This window comes from Phalacrocorax aristotelis, chromosome 1 (genome assembly GCF_949628215.1).
Source record: "Phalacrocorax aristotelis chromosome 1, bGulAri2.1, whole genome shotgun sequence".
Taxonomy (NCBI): domain Eukaryota; kingdom Metazoa; phylum Chordata; class Aves; order Suliformes; family Phalacrocoracidae; genus Phalacrocorax; species Phalacrocorax aristotelis.
This window is the reverse complement of record NC_134276.1, coordinates 82,615,646-82,633,453: the sequence shown is the minus strand read 5'-3', so window position 1 is coordinate 82,633,453 and position 17,808 is coordinate 82,615,646. Positions and strand designations below refer to the sequence as shown.

General features: G+C 43.3%; 1 protein-coding gene across 2 annotated transcripts in view; it reads right to left on the bottom strand.

Annotated features, from left to right (window-relative positions):
* FRMPD4 (FERM and PDZ domain containing 4) overlaps positions 1–15,693 on the bottom strand; it is a 316,970-nt gene extending 301,277 nt beyond the window's left edge. For both annotated transcript variants that reach the window (XM_075095499.1, XM_075095494.1), the window contains exon 1: positions 15,453–15,693. In XM_075095499.1, coding sequence (XP_074951600.1) covers positions 15,453–15,493 — 41 coding nt within the window. In that variant the 5' untranslated portion in view covers positions 15,494–15,693. The remainder of the gene's footprint in view (positions 1–15,452) is intronic.
* Positions 15,694–17,808: the final 2,115 nt, after the last annotated feature.

Here is a 17,808-nt window from a genome sequence, read left to right as displayed (position 1 = left end):
GACTTGTCATGCTAAACATTCTCAGCAAAAGCATCTCCCCAGGTTTCTGACCGGAGGAAGGGAGGGAGGGAGGAAGGGAGGGAGGAGCCATCAGCAGTGCTTATGCAGTTCCCATCCAAAGGAGCAGACTCTTGGCTAAATCCAGAAGCAAGTTGAGCAGACTGCAGGTGATTCACTCTTCTGTCACCACCAAGTGCCACTGCAATCAATCAGAATCACTATAGGGACACGGGACAGAGGAAAGCAGAGAGTTTTAAAACCAAAAGGTAAACAGGCTATTTTTAACTTTAGTGGGTGTAACTATTTTTAATTATGCACTAGAAAAGCATGTTGTAAAAGAATTCCACATGGAAATAGGGTGTCCTTTAGAAAATTCTTAAATAAGGCCCAATACCTAACTGATATAATGTGATGCCAAAGGCAGCCTTACATTTCAAAACCAGCTGATGATTTGGCATCCTTATTTGGAAGTCAGCATTCATTAGCTTATAGACAATCACACAACACACACACAGTTCTTTCTAAGAGGAAAATGAAATAGAAGAAATTGTATTTAACTGGTGTCATGTTCCCTACCCCACCCCCCCAAATCAGAGTGCCAAAAGAAATAGACAGCAACTATGTAACCAGAACTAGTGGCCTCTTCTGGAATAAGAATTCTCTCCCACGTTTTACTAGATGACAGATAAATTCTGTGATCTGATCTTTACACTGAGGCCAGGAGAGTCAATGCCCGATGATTACTGAGGTTAGTTTTCCACCCAGTTGACCACCATCATTATCACTGTCCCAGTATTTGTGTTTTCTGTATGTGTGGATAAATGTCAAAGAACACTAAACAAGTCACCATGCACTAAACTGTAAATATACCTTACTGCAGAGATTAAGTACTTTTTTTTTTTTTCCTACTGTGGAACGACCATAATTTTCAACATAGCAGGCATGAGTTATGAAAGTCTAACCTGAGAATGGAAAGACATGGTCTTTGCCTCTCAAATAACTGCTACATTTATATAGGAAAGACTCTCAATACATAATTTATAGGAGCTGTACAGTAAACTGAGTGGGCATGTGTGTGCATCGGTGCATTTACACACCCCTATGCTCCCAAATATGCAACTCCTTTCTCATTATTAACGCCAGTTGTTCAGCAAATTATTCAAAACAGTTGCTGAATTAAGCTTGCCAGTTTGGAGAGTAGATCATGTCATCTGGAAATGTAATGCAAATTTTACATCCCAGCTGAAGGGTCTGCCAAGCCTGGGAACTGTCACATTCAGAAGCACTCCACCAGCACAGGGAAGCAGACCTAAAAATCTATACCAGGTTTCCTTCCCTCGACCAACCTGACAGCAGTAGCTACTGCAGCACTGGGCTGACAGCACTTCATTAATTCCACTCAGGATATGTGGGGCCGGTTGTGGTTGACTAGCCAAAGAGAGCCGGCATCTAGGACAGGCAGGCCCTACCAGAAGAAACCAGAGCAACAGTTAAGCCTGCAAAGAAAGTTTTGGCTGCAATTCAAGTTAGGCTGTTATGTACTTAGTGAATAAAATGATGCTGTACACAAAACAAAAACCACACCACATTTTAATTATAAGGACTGTATCATTCAATTCACAAAGTAAAAAATGAGCAAGTGAAGAAGGAATAAAATGACAAAAAAACTGAAAAAAGACTGAAAAACTGTCCTTACTTACTGAACTTCTGTAAAGATCACACAAAAGAATGAGAGTGAAGTTTCCCTATCATTTCACATAACAATACACAAACTTCAAGCCTTCCTGTCCCTAAACACAAGAGGCAGAACCAACATTGACTTCACTGTCTAATGCTCAAAATTTCTTTCCCCAAACATAAGCATAAAGGAAAGCACAAACCACTTATTCCCCCCCAATACCTTAAAAGCCAGAATACTGAACTAATTAATACCAAAAAGTCTGGTGCAAGAAGGTATCTTTTTGTGGTCCGGGTATCCACACACGCACGCGCACACCCCTGCCAATACTGCCAAGCAATCATGACAACTTGTGAGTCAGCATTAAGTACTCATCGTGAAAACGGGGATCTAGCATAAGGAAGCTGCTTGAGTGGAAAACTAATTGGAGGGGGGTGGGGGAAAGGGAGAAAGGAAATACAGCAACAAACCATACCAGAGAAATTAAAAAGACAGTTTTCTGCTTACCACCACATTTAGAGATGGAAAAAAATGAGTATTTTGAACACTGGATAGAATAAATGTCAGTTGTTGTCGTTACAGCTTAGTAAACACATGTTGATCCAGTAATATTTTATGCAGCTAAAATCAATTCCAGCCATTTTGAGATAATGCCCAGTAGGATAGGTATTGTGTCCTCTAATTAGAAAGCTACTCATTGCAGCACTGAGCTACGAACCATTTGGAGAAAAAAACACTTTTTTTTTTTTTTAAAATCAAACTCATGATACCTTTTCTTCTCCTATGAAAGAAACATTTTAAACATTTAACATGAAAACAGAATTTCTCTTTCTGAGAAGCAGCATGTAATATGAGAAAATGGGATGAACTCTGACACTAATGGGTAATGAACACAAATGAAAGGGAACACTTCCACAAGCATACACTTGTCTATTCATTTCAAGGCCACAGAACACTATGAGGTCGAGATGAGCTTTAGAAAACACAACAAAAAGCAAATCAACATTCTGCCATTAAATAAATACAAAGTAGTTTTGTTGAGATGAAGGATGAAGCTTGCACTGACATATGGAAGAGTGAAGGTTCCTCCCTTACCCTTTTCGTAGTGGGCTACTATTAAATCTATTAAACAATCACCACGACAGGTAACGCACCCAGGCACAATGGACAACTTGAATCCAACAGGGCAAGTATAGAAACAATTTGCAGGGGCACAGGATCTGCCAGTTTTCCACACTGACACTTCCACTGCCTTTTTGGAATATACCTTTCTCAAAAAGGCCTGTCATCGTACCATAATGCCTACAAAAGGCATCAAAAAAGAAGAAGCATCAGTGATTTTTGCTTTGAAAAAAAAAAAATTGCTTTCAGTAAACAAATATGCAATATATACAGCATGAAAAATAAAGATATTGGAAGTTTTTTATTGAAGCATGCCAACTAAAGCAAAACATGTTTTTATTCTACTGTTTGTATTACAAGAACATCACTTATAAACTGGTCTTCTATAAGACATACTAAATATTAGTCATCCAGATGCATGATGTTAGCCATTCAGAAAGAGTAAAAACCACAGTATTTTTAATTGTGCATCTTGACGATACCTCCCTTGATATACTATATTTTTATACAATAAAAAAACAAGCCAAATGAGATGGAGTAGTTCTTAACATTCTTCAATAGAATAATTTGTTGTGGGTTTTTTTAGGGTGGTCCTTTAGATATATCACTCAAGATCCCCATAACCATCACTTTCTCTAGCCCCCATTTTCAATGATGTGATAGAGTTGACAGGTAAACACTGCAAAGCATAAAAGTGATGGACAAGAAAAAGGTCACTGAAATGCCATATATGTATAAGGAATGACAGAATCATAGAATTATTAAGGTTGGAAAAGACCTCTAGGATCATCAACTCCAACCATTAACCCAACGCTACCATGCTTCCTAAACCATACTCTGAAGTGCCACCTCTACACATCTTTTAAATACCTCCAGGGATGGTGACTCCACCACCTCTCTGGGCAGCCTGTTCCAATGCCTGACAACTCTTTAAGTAAGGAGATTTTTCCTAACATCCAACCTAAACCTCCCCTGGCGCAACTTGGGGCAGTTTCTTCTTGTCCTGTCGTCTGTTACTTGGGAGCAGAGTTCAACACCCACCTTGCTACAACCTCCTGTCAGGTAGTTGTAGAGAGCGATAAGGTCTCCCCTCAGCCTCCTCTAGACTAAACAACCCCAGTTCCCTCAGCTGCTCCTCATAACACCTGCTCTCCAGACCCTTCACCAGCTTCATTGCCTTTCTTTGGACATGCTCCAGCACCTCAATGTCCTTCTTGTATTGTGGGCCCAAAACTGAACACAATATTCAACATGTGGCCTCACCAGTGCCGAGCACAGGGGCACGATCACTTCCCTAAGATATAGCAGGAACTGAAAAAGTGCTGTACTGAAATTCCTTGAAGTTTATGCTTGTGTTTAAAAAAAAAAAAAAAAAAAAAAAGAGAAAGCCACATTGTTCGAAGTTGAATTAAAATTCAGGCTAATTAATGCACCTATAAAACTTCCACTTCCAACTTAGAAATTAAGAGCATTTGGAAAGTAACCCATTACTACTTTCCAGTTATTTTTTGTGGTTTCAGAAGCAGCACAGACACACTACACTAGCCTCTGTTAAGATGTTCCTTCCAAGTTTAGAAATAGAGCATTTGAAAAGAAACCTTTTATCTCTTTAGACAGCTTCCAGAACCTGGAAAACATGTACATGAAAACATAACCACAGACTTACTGCTGTAAACAAACACGTTAATTATTTTAAAAATAAAATTAAAAAAATTAAACAACCCCCCCATTTGTCCTGGACAGTTCATCTTCAACAAGCAACGCAGGAAAATTAATCCCTTGGACAACCGCTCTCCTCTTCCTACGTTTACCTTACTAGGCAGAAAAGAAATCTGCTTTTTAAAACAATTCACACTAATAGGAAGCCAGTTTCTTTAGACTGTATCAAGGTACTCTACCCCAGCTCCCATGCCATACATCGGGATGCACACGATAGAAGAAAGCTGCGCTTAGCACTCAGAACCTGCACTGGGTTTCGCCAGTGCCCACGCAAAGCCAAGTCACTTGAAGGCAGTAGAAGACTCCAAAGGCAGAAGGTGGGAGACAGGGAAGCCAGAGGAGCCAGGAAGGACCTGAGGAATTTCAGAGGGGCTGAGGCAGCTTCTCCCATCTTCAACCCACCTTTTCCAGGATACCCCCTTCTCCCTAAATTCGTCTGGGTGTGGGATTCTCATGTAGCCTCCCCAGTTCTCAGCTGCCAGAGACAACTGAATGGAGGTTTCTGTCTCCACAGTCTCCCACATCAGCTCCCACCAACAACTGTGGTGCAACGTAACAGAGCTGGTCAGATGCCAAAAGCCCCACTTTCCTTCCTCCCCTCCCACCTTGCTGCCCAAAGACAACACACTCCCATCACTTCTGCCAGGCCAGTTTAGACATCTATACCAGCAGAAAAGAAATACACCAAAACCAGTCTTCTAGTCCCTGAAGTAGCTCACCGTGATGTAAGATGTACATAAAGGGCTGCAGAAGAAAGTGGAGATCTGACCCACAGTCTTGTGAGGCCTCCTGCCATCAGCAGTTACATCGGGCTGACCATGTTACTGAAGTGCCCTCTCAAAGTGCTTCAGAGTGCCAGGGCCTACTCCTAATTCTTCCCCATACCACTGAAAAAAAAACAAATGCTTTCTGGTTTGGGGTAATTTTTTTAAGCCACAATAAAACATAAGCACGTTCCCCAATTACTATAGATTTTGCAGTCAAGTTATCTGCATTTGGGCGGGGGGGGGGGGGAAGGAAGGTCACAGGGCTCACCAGCTATCAAGTGCTCAAGTGCAGGGGATGACCTTCACCCTGAGAAAACCCACCATCCTGATTACAGTGTGTCTTAAGCAGCAGATACGCGGGGAGCTAGGGACCACCTTGTTATTTCATGTGTTGAGCTAGTTCAAGCTCAGCTGCCAGAAACCCCTTGGAGAAAGAAAGTTTCAAGAAGGAAATTCAAGACCTTAAAGAAAACTAAAATGAGCTAGTTCTTTCTGTTGCAATGGTGGAGTGAATTCTTCCTGTTTTTTAAATAGCAGTCATGCAGATTACAGCACATCCAACCAATTAATTCAACCAGCCTTATGAAGCAAATAAACTACCCAGGCAACAGCACAAGTTCATCTGCATATAAAGATCTGCTAGTCTTGAACAATTAACTCAATTCACTTATGGCAAATAAGCCCTCATTCAATACAACATTCGTTAACTTACTTTCTCCAATTTTCTCTCTCTTCCTACCTCTGCCGCTCCTCCCCATTACATACTGTAGCCCCTATTCACCCAGCCCTCAAAGCAGGGTCATCAAGTACAGATCATTTCCCACTCACAGTTCTTCTCTGTCCCTCTTCACTGTATACCCTGGCAAAGGAGAGTGCAGCCCTTATAAACATGGCAGGTAACATACAATACATAATGCAAAGTAAAAACCTAGGCAGACAAGATAGCCAACTTCATGAGAAAATTGTCTGTCTCTCTCCCTGGAAAAAAAAAAAATTTCTTCAAAGTTACCAAAATGTTAAGTTTTGTCATCACCTGAGGTTTTCAACACTTAAAAGGTTAAAAAAAAAAAAAAAAAAAAAATCAAGAAAAGCGGGTGCGTTTAAGTTACAATTTTCATAGGATCCATAACCTAATGTTATTAAAAAAAAAAAAGTGAATTTTGATCATTTCTACCTGAACACATAAACCACATTTTCACTTGATTAGTCACATCACACAGTCAAAACAAGTGACATTTGTCTTTTCTGTGCTGAAGTTGTACAAACTGTTACGCACTGCAGTGTTAAACAAACAGCCCACTTCTTTCCAGAATAGGCAAGGCCTTAAAGTAGTGCTACAGTAACTTTTCATTTTTTGTGCAATAAAGGCCTAACATCACAAACAAAGAAAACTTTGAACTTCGGCACCATTGAGGCAGGCTGTTCTGTGCAGCTGCAATCTCCACTCTTATGGTTCCTGTTACGGATGCTTCAAGAAAAGCAGACTTGTGATAGTCTCACTTAGAGCAAGCCAAAGTCAGTGCCATTGTTCGGGCATTCAGGTAAATATGAAGCATCCTGGCTCTACTAATCTTTTTAGGTATGGACTATTTCCAGATTTCTTCTCCAGTTCTCTACTGCTCTATTTCAGTCAAATACAGAGCACAAGTGAAACACACATAGCTCGAACTTGTAACACATGCTTAGGTTGTTCCGCGTGCCTGTTAGGGATTCTGGTAGCATTTACTACCATGGAATAATGGGCATTTTGCTCTCTAAACATACAAGTACTGCCAAAACCAGAGTAACACAATCACAGATTCAAGATTAAAAACAAACAGTGAAACTGCAAAATCTATAAGCAAGGCAAGCAAGACCTTACAGGCTGCATAATGCTGGAAAAGTATTTTATGTAAACATACAAGCACTTACACAAGAAAGGCTGAGAGCTCCTCTGAACAATAACAATTAAATCATGCTAAAACTTCTGGAAGATCTTCACCCTAAACAGGGTACAATCAATACTACAAAATTTTACAAATGCCAATTTTACATTTTCTTCCTAAGCAAAGTTATTTTCAACAATTATGTCTTCCCTCCCCCACCCTCCAAAACCAAAGAAGTACATATACAGAAATAAATTCTGAAGAACAGAATGGGACACGTTCTTGGCCATTTTGATTGTTAATGTAAATGACTAAGTAGTCTTCATCAATCCACACATATATACTTTTTTATCTATAGATATCCTTTAATTTTAAAAAGTCATAATACATTCCAATATCCCAAGTTTCTTTTCCTTAAAGTTCCAAAAATTTCAAGCAGAACCCAAAAATAATCTTTATCATGAACGAGAATATCATAAAAGGATTCATTCTCAAGACTTGACTTTAGCATACAAATATTCCTTCTTTGCCTTCACCGCCTTCTTTTTATTCTGTGTATAAATCTCCTTTTTACCAATGGTTCTCAAAATCTTGCAAGATATCCACCTATTCTCCAGAACCTTAACTTACCAAACTCCCGTAGCTAAAACTGATACCCAGTAATTCCCCTCATTAACATTCTAATAACTAAAATGAAAAAGCTTGGATTGAGTACGCACTGACAATGCTTCACAATAATGGAATTATTTGAAAAAGAAAAGGGTTTCATTTAAAGCTATTAACTCTTAAAACAGTCGTGAAAATAACCAAGTCAATCAGCAATCATTTTCCTTACCACCAAAGTAAGTTATTTTTGTCCAAGCGATAAATCTCACACGAGACTTTTCTTAAAAGATACTAATCAGCTTTTTATCACTTCCCTCTCCTATTTTAAGTCACTAGTGAAAAATATTTAATAGGATACAGCTCTGCATTACCCTCCAGCATGCTCGTTCTTCTTCTTCAGAGTGTTCTTACTCATTCAAAACTTCCCCCCCCCCCCCCCCAAAAAAAAAAATTCTTCTTTGTTCATTATTAAAACTAATGGAAATAAAGTTATAGTTTTATAGCCAATCATCAGCCTATTAAAGGGAGTTTCTATAGACTCCACACTAAAGCACTACTAGTAGCGACTTCTACAGCACCAGGTCCTGATCTAGGTCGGAGAGAAATGAGTCCTGGAGTACTTCACATTTCTAGCTCCAGTGTACTTTCACACCTTTAGATTTTAATCAGTGTTGATCTCCTTAGGATTTGAACATGCAATTAATTTCCAAAATTTATACTATTGGCACTGTTATTTGCTTCATCTCCAGTCAATGCAATAATTATCAGAAACAGAATTAGATTCTTTTAAGTCTTCAAACATACGTTCAACAAACATACAACCTTTTGAGTTGAGAAATCTCTTTAAGGTATTCCAGAAAACATTAATCACAATTACTCATTATTATAAAAAGCAGCTTTAATTACAATTTGGTATTACCGGAAGTCCCTTCCCACTCAAGGCATGTGCCTACAATATTTAAACACTGATACCTTATCAGCACCAAGTTTCTGTCCTGTGGTAGATCCAAAGGGGTTATGTGAAGTCATGAAAACAAGTACCTCACGTACCCAAATGGCCTCCCCTGATTTAACAGAGCTACTTGTGCATGACACCACAATTACTTTTCCCTTCTTCGCATTTGATTTTTTGCATTATTTGTCTTCAGCAGTTACATATCCTTCCCAGATGATGGTTCATTTTATAGGAGTTAGTAGCTCCTACGTGACTTTACTCAATTCTTCATCACATCAGTCAGCTACTAAGTTGTGATACACTGACATAACTACTTGAAAATGCTGGCAAGAGGAGGAACATACCCCTTCCCTGACACATTACCAGCAGAACTAAGACTATGTATTATCCACTCGTTACTTCAGGTCATGGTTTGCATTTTCTATGAACAGCTTAGTGCACCTCCATAAAGACCTAGAATGTTGTAAAATATGGAAACATACCCTCATTTTTTATTATTGTTATGGTTAAGGAATTTTTTTTCAATTTAACTGAAATTTCCCATGTGAATCTGTCGGACTGAAAAGATGAGCAGGCTTCTCAAAAAAAACAACCAACCAAAGAACCACAAACAAACAAAAAAACCCCAACAACTAGACAGAAAACCCCTATAAAACACCTCAGGCTCTTCCTGGTACCAGCAAATACAGAGGAAAGAAAAAACCAACCTTTTCTAGTTATATTCTCAAACCATATGAGAATATTAACAGACTGACTTAAATGTGCACACACAAGAACATTGGTGCAAGTTGTGATTAAAAAAGAAACCATGCCAAGATTCTGGATTCAACCACGCCACTAAGGATTCGACATCACAGATTGAAGTTCTCCAAAAGAACCCAAAAGCAAAGGGAAGACTTGTCTTCCTAGAAATGAAAACATTATACCAAACCTGCACCTGCTTTGATTGTTCTTAAATCAGAGCATCCATTCTCAGAGTTCTCATTCCACTTTCTTTAGTACTTAGTAGAAGAGATGGAAATAAAAGCATGACTTGTGGAGTTTGTTTTCCATTTTTTGGCTTTCTCAAAAATTTCCAGAGACAAGGTTACTTCTGGTTACATCTTTTAAGCACTGTATCACTAGGCAAACAGTATTTAGAGAACATACATATTTAGCAGAGTTGCATCATCATTCACTGGCCACTTGACAAGTTTACAGCAGTCGTAATAAAGGAGTGGTTTTAATAAATTTTTGAACTGCTGAAGCTGTTACGACATACAACATTACTAACATCACAGACATTAAAGCACACGTCTTTATTATCTGTGTCAGCTAACAAAACAGACAAATAATAAAATATAAGGTAAAGCTCTTATAGGAGTGTGAATAAACAAATATTTTACTAAATGTAATGCAGTCCTCTCAAGAAGAAAAAAGATGAAATGAATTCATGGGTATTTGAATTATCATCCAGTATAATAAATTCCTGTTTAGAATTAAATTGCCTCCTTTGAGCGTAAAAAGGATAATCATAGGCTTTCTTACTGCCACAGTCTTTTGTAAATACTGAAAATAACTTACAAGCTATGATATTGTCACTTCAAAGAGTGCTCATAAAAATTGTTCCAAAAATTGTATGTAAAATAGCATCAGTAACTTAAGTACGCTTTTAATTGTCTCTCCATTAAGGTGGCTTTTTAAATATCACATCAAAATAAAAACATGACAAGGAAAATCACAGGTAAAGAGATATGCTATTCTGATAAACTAAAGAAAAGATAGATAAGCATGCCAAAATCTTCTCAAATTCCTTAATAAATAAATAAATCAAGCAGCAGAGTGACTAATCTTTCCTTAAATAAATAAATAAATCAAACAACATACTGACTAATCTCAGAACCTTAAATCTGGAAAACATATACCTGCTTGGCCACATAAAAACAACTAAACCATGAAGCCAAGCAACCTTGTTCCCTGTAAAAACCAGAGCCTAGCATTCAGAATCTACAAACACAGCTTCTGGTTTGTTAGATTTTAAGACAGCTCTAGGAGAAGACCCTTCGCACCAGTTTGGCAGGACATCTAAGTATCTAGAGAGAACAGGACCAAGCACAGGGCTACAAAGGCTGAAAAACGTAAGACACTCAGATTTGGAGTATGTTTAGACTTGCTTCACTTTTATAAGCAGTAAGAACTCAAAAGCCCAAACATTTGTGCAGCTACCAAGTCAATCCACCCGATTAGAGATGCCCAGATAAGCACAAAAGATGAGAATGGGAGATTTATCCACCCCAGTGAAAAAAAGGACTTTGTAAGAGGTTCCTCTTCAGTGAGAAGCCCAGCCTCAGGTTTAGCATAATCACAGGAAAAAGCCATATTTGAGTGCCCTCTGAGAAGACGACCTTGCAGGGTTATGGGATTGTTTTGTTGTTGTTTTAAAGCTGAGGTACAAGGGGTACTGCAGGCATAAGGCTATTCCCATACAGTTTTTAATGGAATAAATTTAAACTCAACAATAACAGATGGCAATGAAAAACTTGAGCAAAGAAGTAAAGATCCAGATATGATCAATTCACCTATCACAAAGCAGTATCGCTGGATGGGTCCAAGTCTTGCTGGTATCCTCCTGTTTGTTATACGGAGTTAACTCTCCATTAATTATACTTTTAACAGCCACCATGAGGTACTGCAGACGTCTACTGTCTTACCCCATACTGCAGCCCTACTTCTGCAAGGCTTCCTTGCCAATGACAAATGGCTCTCATGAGCTCAGAATTTCTCCCGCAAAGGTAACCGCGTGACAGAGACGTCCCACCCACCCTCACCAGCACTGCCACAGCTTACAGACTGATGGCCGCTCACGTGGACAATCATATTCTTTTCTGTCTAGTGTCATGTGGCAGAGCTACAAACAGTAGCAGGGGCATGGGAGCTACGCACCCCAACTCTGGAGGGTCACTACCCCACTCAGTGTCATTCAGGCAGTATCCACACAGTCATCTTTCCATATGGAACTTTTATATCCTGCTATGAAAGGGCTGAAATAGAACTGACCTCTACAGACATGACGAAAACAGCCATTCTCAATAAACAGATTCTCTAACTAAAAATATATTCTAGGAGTACAGGCTTAACCTCTTGCTAACCTCCGTTCACTATTCTGACCAATTATTTCATAGTTCACCTGTCCATTACCGATGAGAAACGTGCCCATTACTCAGATTCACCTAGATCTGAAAATGCTCCATTTCATATTCGGCACAGCAGCACCATCATTCCTCCACTCTCGATACCTATGCTCAAGAATCACCGCTCCATACTTGTGCTCATTCTACTCCTTCCCCAAGCAGCTGCTAAAAGCAATTAAGACAGAGTACCAGGCAAGACAGACTTCTGATCCAACCTAATCTGGCAATTTTTATGTGCACCTTATCTATCCTACTAATCCTCCCTCCCAAATTACAGACACTACCACACCACACATGCTTATGCAGCCCACACTACAGAAATATTCACCTGCCTTGTACAGCTCCACATTAGAGTACTGAACCATTAAACAAGGCTTGTCAATCATTCTCTACACTTGGAAATTCATTACAAGAAAAGGGTGGGTTTTTTTCTTCCTCCAGAGAATGACACCACAAGATTTATACCAGAACAATTATTCCAGTCCACTACTAGATCGGTGAATTTCCAAAAGGAGGGTGGGAGAGAGGCTATGTCAGTGAAAGCACGATCAGTATTTCTACATGATATTTTTGTTTTCGATGTCAGATGGATATTTCCAGTCTTCAGAAATCGACAGAAATTTTACTATGAAGCATCTATACTTGATACATAGTACACAGTATGACAGACCTACAAAGGCAAGGAAAAGAAAAGATTACCAAAGATCACATCTGTTGTAAGACAAGTTTGGCGTTCTCTTCCATTTCTGCACACATCCTTTTCCAGATTATGCCCATACTCCCCATTCACCCAGCAAATGTGGGTAACTGTTGAAGCAGCTGCAGAAGCAAGAGCTTCTAAAAGACCCTACACACCTAGGTACCACATAAAAAACTGCACAGATAGTTAAAATGTAATAATGTTTTATGTATGCTATGTAAAATTTTATATCCAGTAGCCAGCTTTCTAAGAGTTTATACCCCATATTAAGCTTACTCTAGATAAAAAGTCTTGATCAAGGCAAAATTTAAATTCTCACCACGTCTATTAAAAATATACCATGACTTTAGAAAGTATCCCTCCCAGTAGCCATGCATAACAGAGCTTATCCGTGCCACTGCCTGCAGAATCAAGGCTGCAGACTACAACTGTAATGGCTGGCTCGCAACCTAAAATGAGATCTGAATGCACAGCAATATAAAATTAGAAAAGAATGAAAGTCATGAAAAAGTTTAGTACCAGCCAAGTTCAACATAACTTTCTGTAGGTAATCTGCCCACAAGGTCACACCATCAGTTAAATACTGTTTATCATCTCACGGCTTTCTTTCAGAAAGGCCTTCCTTCTAACAGCAAAGAAAGAACTGGAATTTTCAGGCAAACCAGTTTTTCAACCTAAATGCACAGAGGGATTAAAAACGGGGTTTACACTGGAACCTGTCTGCTACATGAGGCTTTCCTAAAATTGGAGCAGATACCTAGCTGTTACCTAGGAAACTGCAAGTAAAGTCCTGTGTAAACTATCGGGTCGTTTAACAACCAGAAAATTAGAAACTAAGAGAGTAGTAGCTCAGTACAGAAGTGATTTACTGCAATCTACAAGACAAACTCGGTCCCTAAGTACTTCATATCCTTTAATCAAGCAAAGCTGGATACAAGCTTTGAAACTTGGGATTTCATTTCAGAAAGAACTTTCAGGTTCTTTCAGAAAAATGCTGTTATCTGCCTTCATTGAAATACAAACCTCAGCACTGGCAACAGCTGTGTCTTCCAAATATGCAGAAAGCTACAGATTTTGTACGCACCACCAGAGACCGAAGCTTACTATACACGTATAAAGACTGCCATGTACCTGACTTAATAACATTTCCAAGCGGCATATCCCGTTCTCTCCCTTTGATTCTAGTTCACGTGTGACATCAGGATCTGGGAGATTTTCTAAAACACCATTTCCAAACAAACAGAAGTAGTCAAGCAATTCAGTTACCTGGAAAGAAACATCACGCTACATGACCTGCTCCTTAGCTATGTGAGCATATTTTCCCTCTCCTCAAAGTTTCCACGGTATCAGCTGGGAACGCGACCCAAGAAAAGCCGAGTGAGCTGTTAGTCTTGTAGCCGTCACATCGTGTAAAATTGTTGTGAGCAGGATGAGGCAATGATGTGCTTGAATGATAGCAGCTGTTCTGCGCTGGCATCGCCACAAGCAGAGCTGTAATCACAGCCAGGTGCGATGGTGGGAATTTTGGGGGATAAAGGCTACGCCTGCACCTGTGGCACTCCGTTAACTTCCAGCCACGCAATATTTGTTTTTTAAAGACCATCTGTCATTTTGACAAGCTCCCTACCTGAGCGCCACTGGAGCGAGCTGCCTTTTGTACTTCCTTAGCAAGGCCTTTCTCCCTTTTGTACAACAGCCACTTTCAGCCTCCTACATAAGCACTTCGTAAACAGAAGGAGGATACGGTAACTACGGTGTAGGAACCACTGAATCGTAAGAATTCGAAACCCTCCTAGTTACTGTGATCAAAGCTAAATCCTTCAGGACGATTATCTGCACCAGAAGCCTGAAAAAATCCTGCCACTCGAGTACTTTTATACCGCATCTTCGAGATAAAGCACGATTTCCCCTGTTCCCGAGAAGGGCTCCCTCCAGTTGCACATAACTACGGTGAGAACATTTTAACGGGGGCTGTCGTGCTTCGCCATCCACCCGTGCAGCTTCGGGCCTGGCAACTAGCTGCGAACGCAACAGATCTACGGATAGAGACCACAACTCCGAGGCCTTTAAAAGGAAGATTTATTCGGAAAGCAAAGAAAAAAAAGATAAATAAGCCTACTCGAGCACCCATTTAAACAACGAGAAGTACATGCGGTGCGCGCAAGGGATAAGAGACGCCAAACCCACTCGCACCCCAGCGCCCACGGCCGTGCGGACCGGCGGAGGGGCAGCGCTCCCAATCCGGCGATGACTGCACCGCTTCTCTGAAAATACCGCCCCCGGAGGGGCCGCCGGCCTGGCCGAGGGGCCGCGCCGGGCGGGAGCGGGGGGGGGGGGGCGCGGCGGGGCACGGCCAGCCCCGGCCCCCGCGGCCCGGCTCGGCTCAGCCCAGCGCCGCCCGGCTCGGCCCGGCCCGGCCCGGGGGTGCCCCGCTCCCTCTGAAGTTCGCCCCCCTCTCCCCGGCAGGTGCCCGCCGAGGCGGCGCGACCACCTCCCCCCCGCCCCGCTCCCAGCACAGTTCAGGTCGCCCCTTCGCGCCAGCGTTTGGAGGCGGGCACGGCTCCGGCCGTTCAGCGGCGGGACGCCTCCGCTACCCCCCTCGGAAGAGGAAAGGCGACGAGGTGTCCCGGGCAGAGCCACCGGCGCGGCCCCGGCAGGTGCGGGGGGCAGCGGGCGCCCAGCGCCCCACCCCGACCCAGCCCCCAGCCCCGCTTAAGTTCCCCGGCAGCGAGGCGGTGGCGGTCCCCATGCCGGGCAGCCCCCCCCCTTCACCCCGAAACCCCTTCCCGCCCCCGCCGGGCAGGGGCAGCGCCCGCAGCCGCGGGACGCCCGCGGGTGGCGGAGCGGCGGCGGCAACAGCAAACACCTACCCGGAGAGCTTCCCAATCTTCACAAAGCTAAACACATCCATCCATGCAGCCGGCTAGCTCTGCCCGTCACACTCACTCACTCCAGCAGCGGCGGCGGCAGCAGCAGCAGCTCCATGTCGGGAGAAGGTTGCGTCCAGCAGCGGCAACAGCCCTGGCAGAGGCAGGAGCCGGCGGCGGCGGCTGCTACCCGCCTCCGGCAGGGAGCTGGGCGTGCAGCATCTCGCAGGAGCAGCGTTCATCTGCGCGCAGCCCTCCCCCTCGCCCCGCTCCCCCCCGCCCCGCTCTCCGCCCGCCTCGCCCCCTCCGCGGGGTAACTCAAGGCACGGGGAGGAGGGCTGCCCCCGCCGCGCCGCGCTCCGAGAGGCTGAGGCGGCGGCGCCCCGCTGCCTCTTTGCAGTGGCCCCAGAGGAGGAGGGCGGGGGGCACTGAGGAAGGTGGAGGGTGCAGCAGAGGGAGTTTCTCCTCTCGCCGGCGCTGTCTCCCCCTCCCGTGGGGGAGCGGAGGGCGCAGGCGGCGGCGGCCCGGGCGGGCGCCGCCCGCTGGCTCCAGCCTGAGGCGGCGCTGCGGCGGCCGGGAGGGGAGCCGGCCGGGCCGGGCCGGGCCGGGCCGAGGGGCCTTGGCGCCCGCCGCCGCAGGGCTCCCCGCAGGGCACCACCGGAGGCGCGGGGACGGGAGGGCAAGGGGTCGGGGCTGGACGGGGTGCCCTCTCTCGGCCCGCCTGCCCTTCCCCCGGCGCTGGGGGGCTCCTCCCGGCCTGGCAGCGGCACCCCGGGCCTCGCAAGGAGGCGGGAGTGCGGAGCCCTCCTCCGGAGCAAACGCTGGGGAAAGCGGGGAGCCCCCTTTCCCCCGACCACCTCCCCTCAGGGGCCGCCCTGCTGCATGCTTCCCTCCAGCGTGGGGAAGGGCCTACTGGCCTCGCACCTGCACTGGGCACTCGTCAGTGGCGGACCGCTACACCGAATCTACTGCCTGGCTGTCCTCGCCATCCTCTGGCCTCTCCACCCACTCCAGAAAAGAGACTTGGAGGGATGGAGTCCACCTGGTTGGTTGTGACAGAAATGTGTAATTAAAATCAAGCGTTCTTCATATCGTGTCCCATGGAAAAATGATACACCGAGACGTCCTGGTGCAAGAACAGGAGCGACATGCTGCCTTACACTTTTGCCCTGCACCAGGCTTCAAAAGAGATGCTGGGGTTTAGCTATCCGTAAGCTTCCTACGAGTGAGCAGGACAGGAAGGCAGGTGAAATTCAAATTCATCTTTACACAAGCTCCACACTGCGATACAATAAATCTCTGCATAGGAATGGATTTTCTCCACCTCAATGTTTTGATTTGTGGTTTTTGTTTGCTGAATAGATTAATCCGCTCTTTACTTCCTGCCTTTACAGAGTTTCAGTCTCTCCTGCAGGCTTCCACCTAAACTCTCCCACCAACCAAGAACTTCAGAAATGGCAGTAGAGCCCAACATGTAGACTCCAGCAGCCAGATGAAAACAGTGCACTTTTTTAGTATTAAAACGTGAATTGATAAGAGAACAAAAAGAACAGGCAGTACAAACACTCACTGTGGATTGGGTTTCAAACTATTCTATAAAACAATAACAGCAAAGAATGATTGATTACCTGTTTGCACTGGGAGAGCATTGAACTGCTAGCTAAAAAACCACTTTCTGGCCTACCATGGATGTAAATGGTTTGGGCATGTTCTGAAATGCTGTATGAAGTATTTTATGCTAGTGCAGCAAAATATTTGTGTGGTTCTTACATGTAACTATTCATTGTTACACCAGATTTTTTAAAAAACTGCAGAACCTGTGCCTGTCATTCAGGCTGCTCTATTGATTGGTAAAAGTTACAAAGTTAACACAGTTTCAGCTGGTTAGAAACTGATTTATTTATAAAACTGTCATTATTTATTTATAGACTGAGCAGATAGGCCAAGATCCTACAACGCTAGCTGAAGCTGATGAAATGATATACCATATATAAAATTAAGCACATATGTTCTGTATCAAACAAAGCTCCTGTCTTGAACACTTCATGCTCCAAGGCTTGTCACGTAAAGGTGCCTTAAAGCGTAGTGGTGAGAGCCAGAGACGTGAAGAAGTTCTAAGGGATCACTAGAATTTCTGTGGTTTCAGGGTCTTTCGGTGGAAAGGCAAATGTGATCCTAGGATATGTTAACTGAGGTATTTCCAGTAGAGAGATATGGAATAGCAGAAAGCATAAGATCTGATCAGAAATGCCGTACTCAGCTTATTCAAAAAGTACATTTGAGAAAAATGAGAGCAGGTGCAGAAGGATGCTAAAAGATTGTTAAAGGTAATGAAGAGTCAGTCTTGTGAGAGGAGACT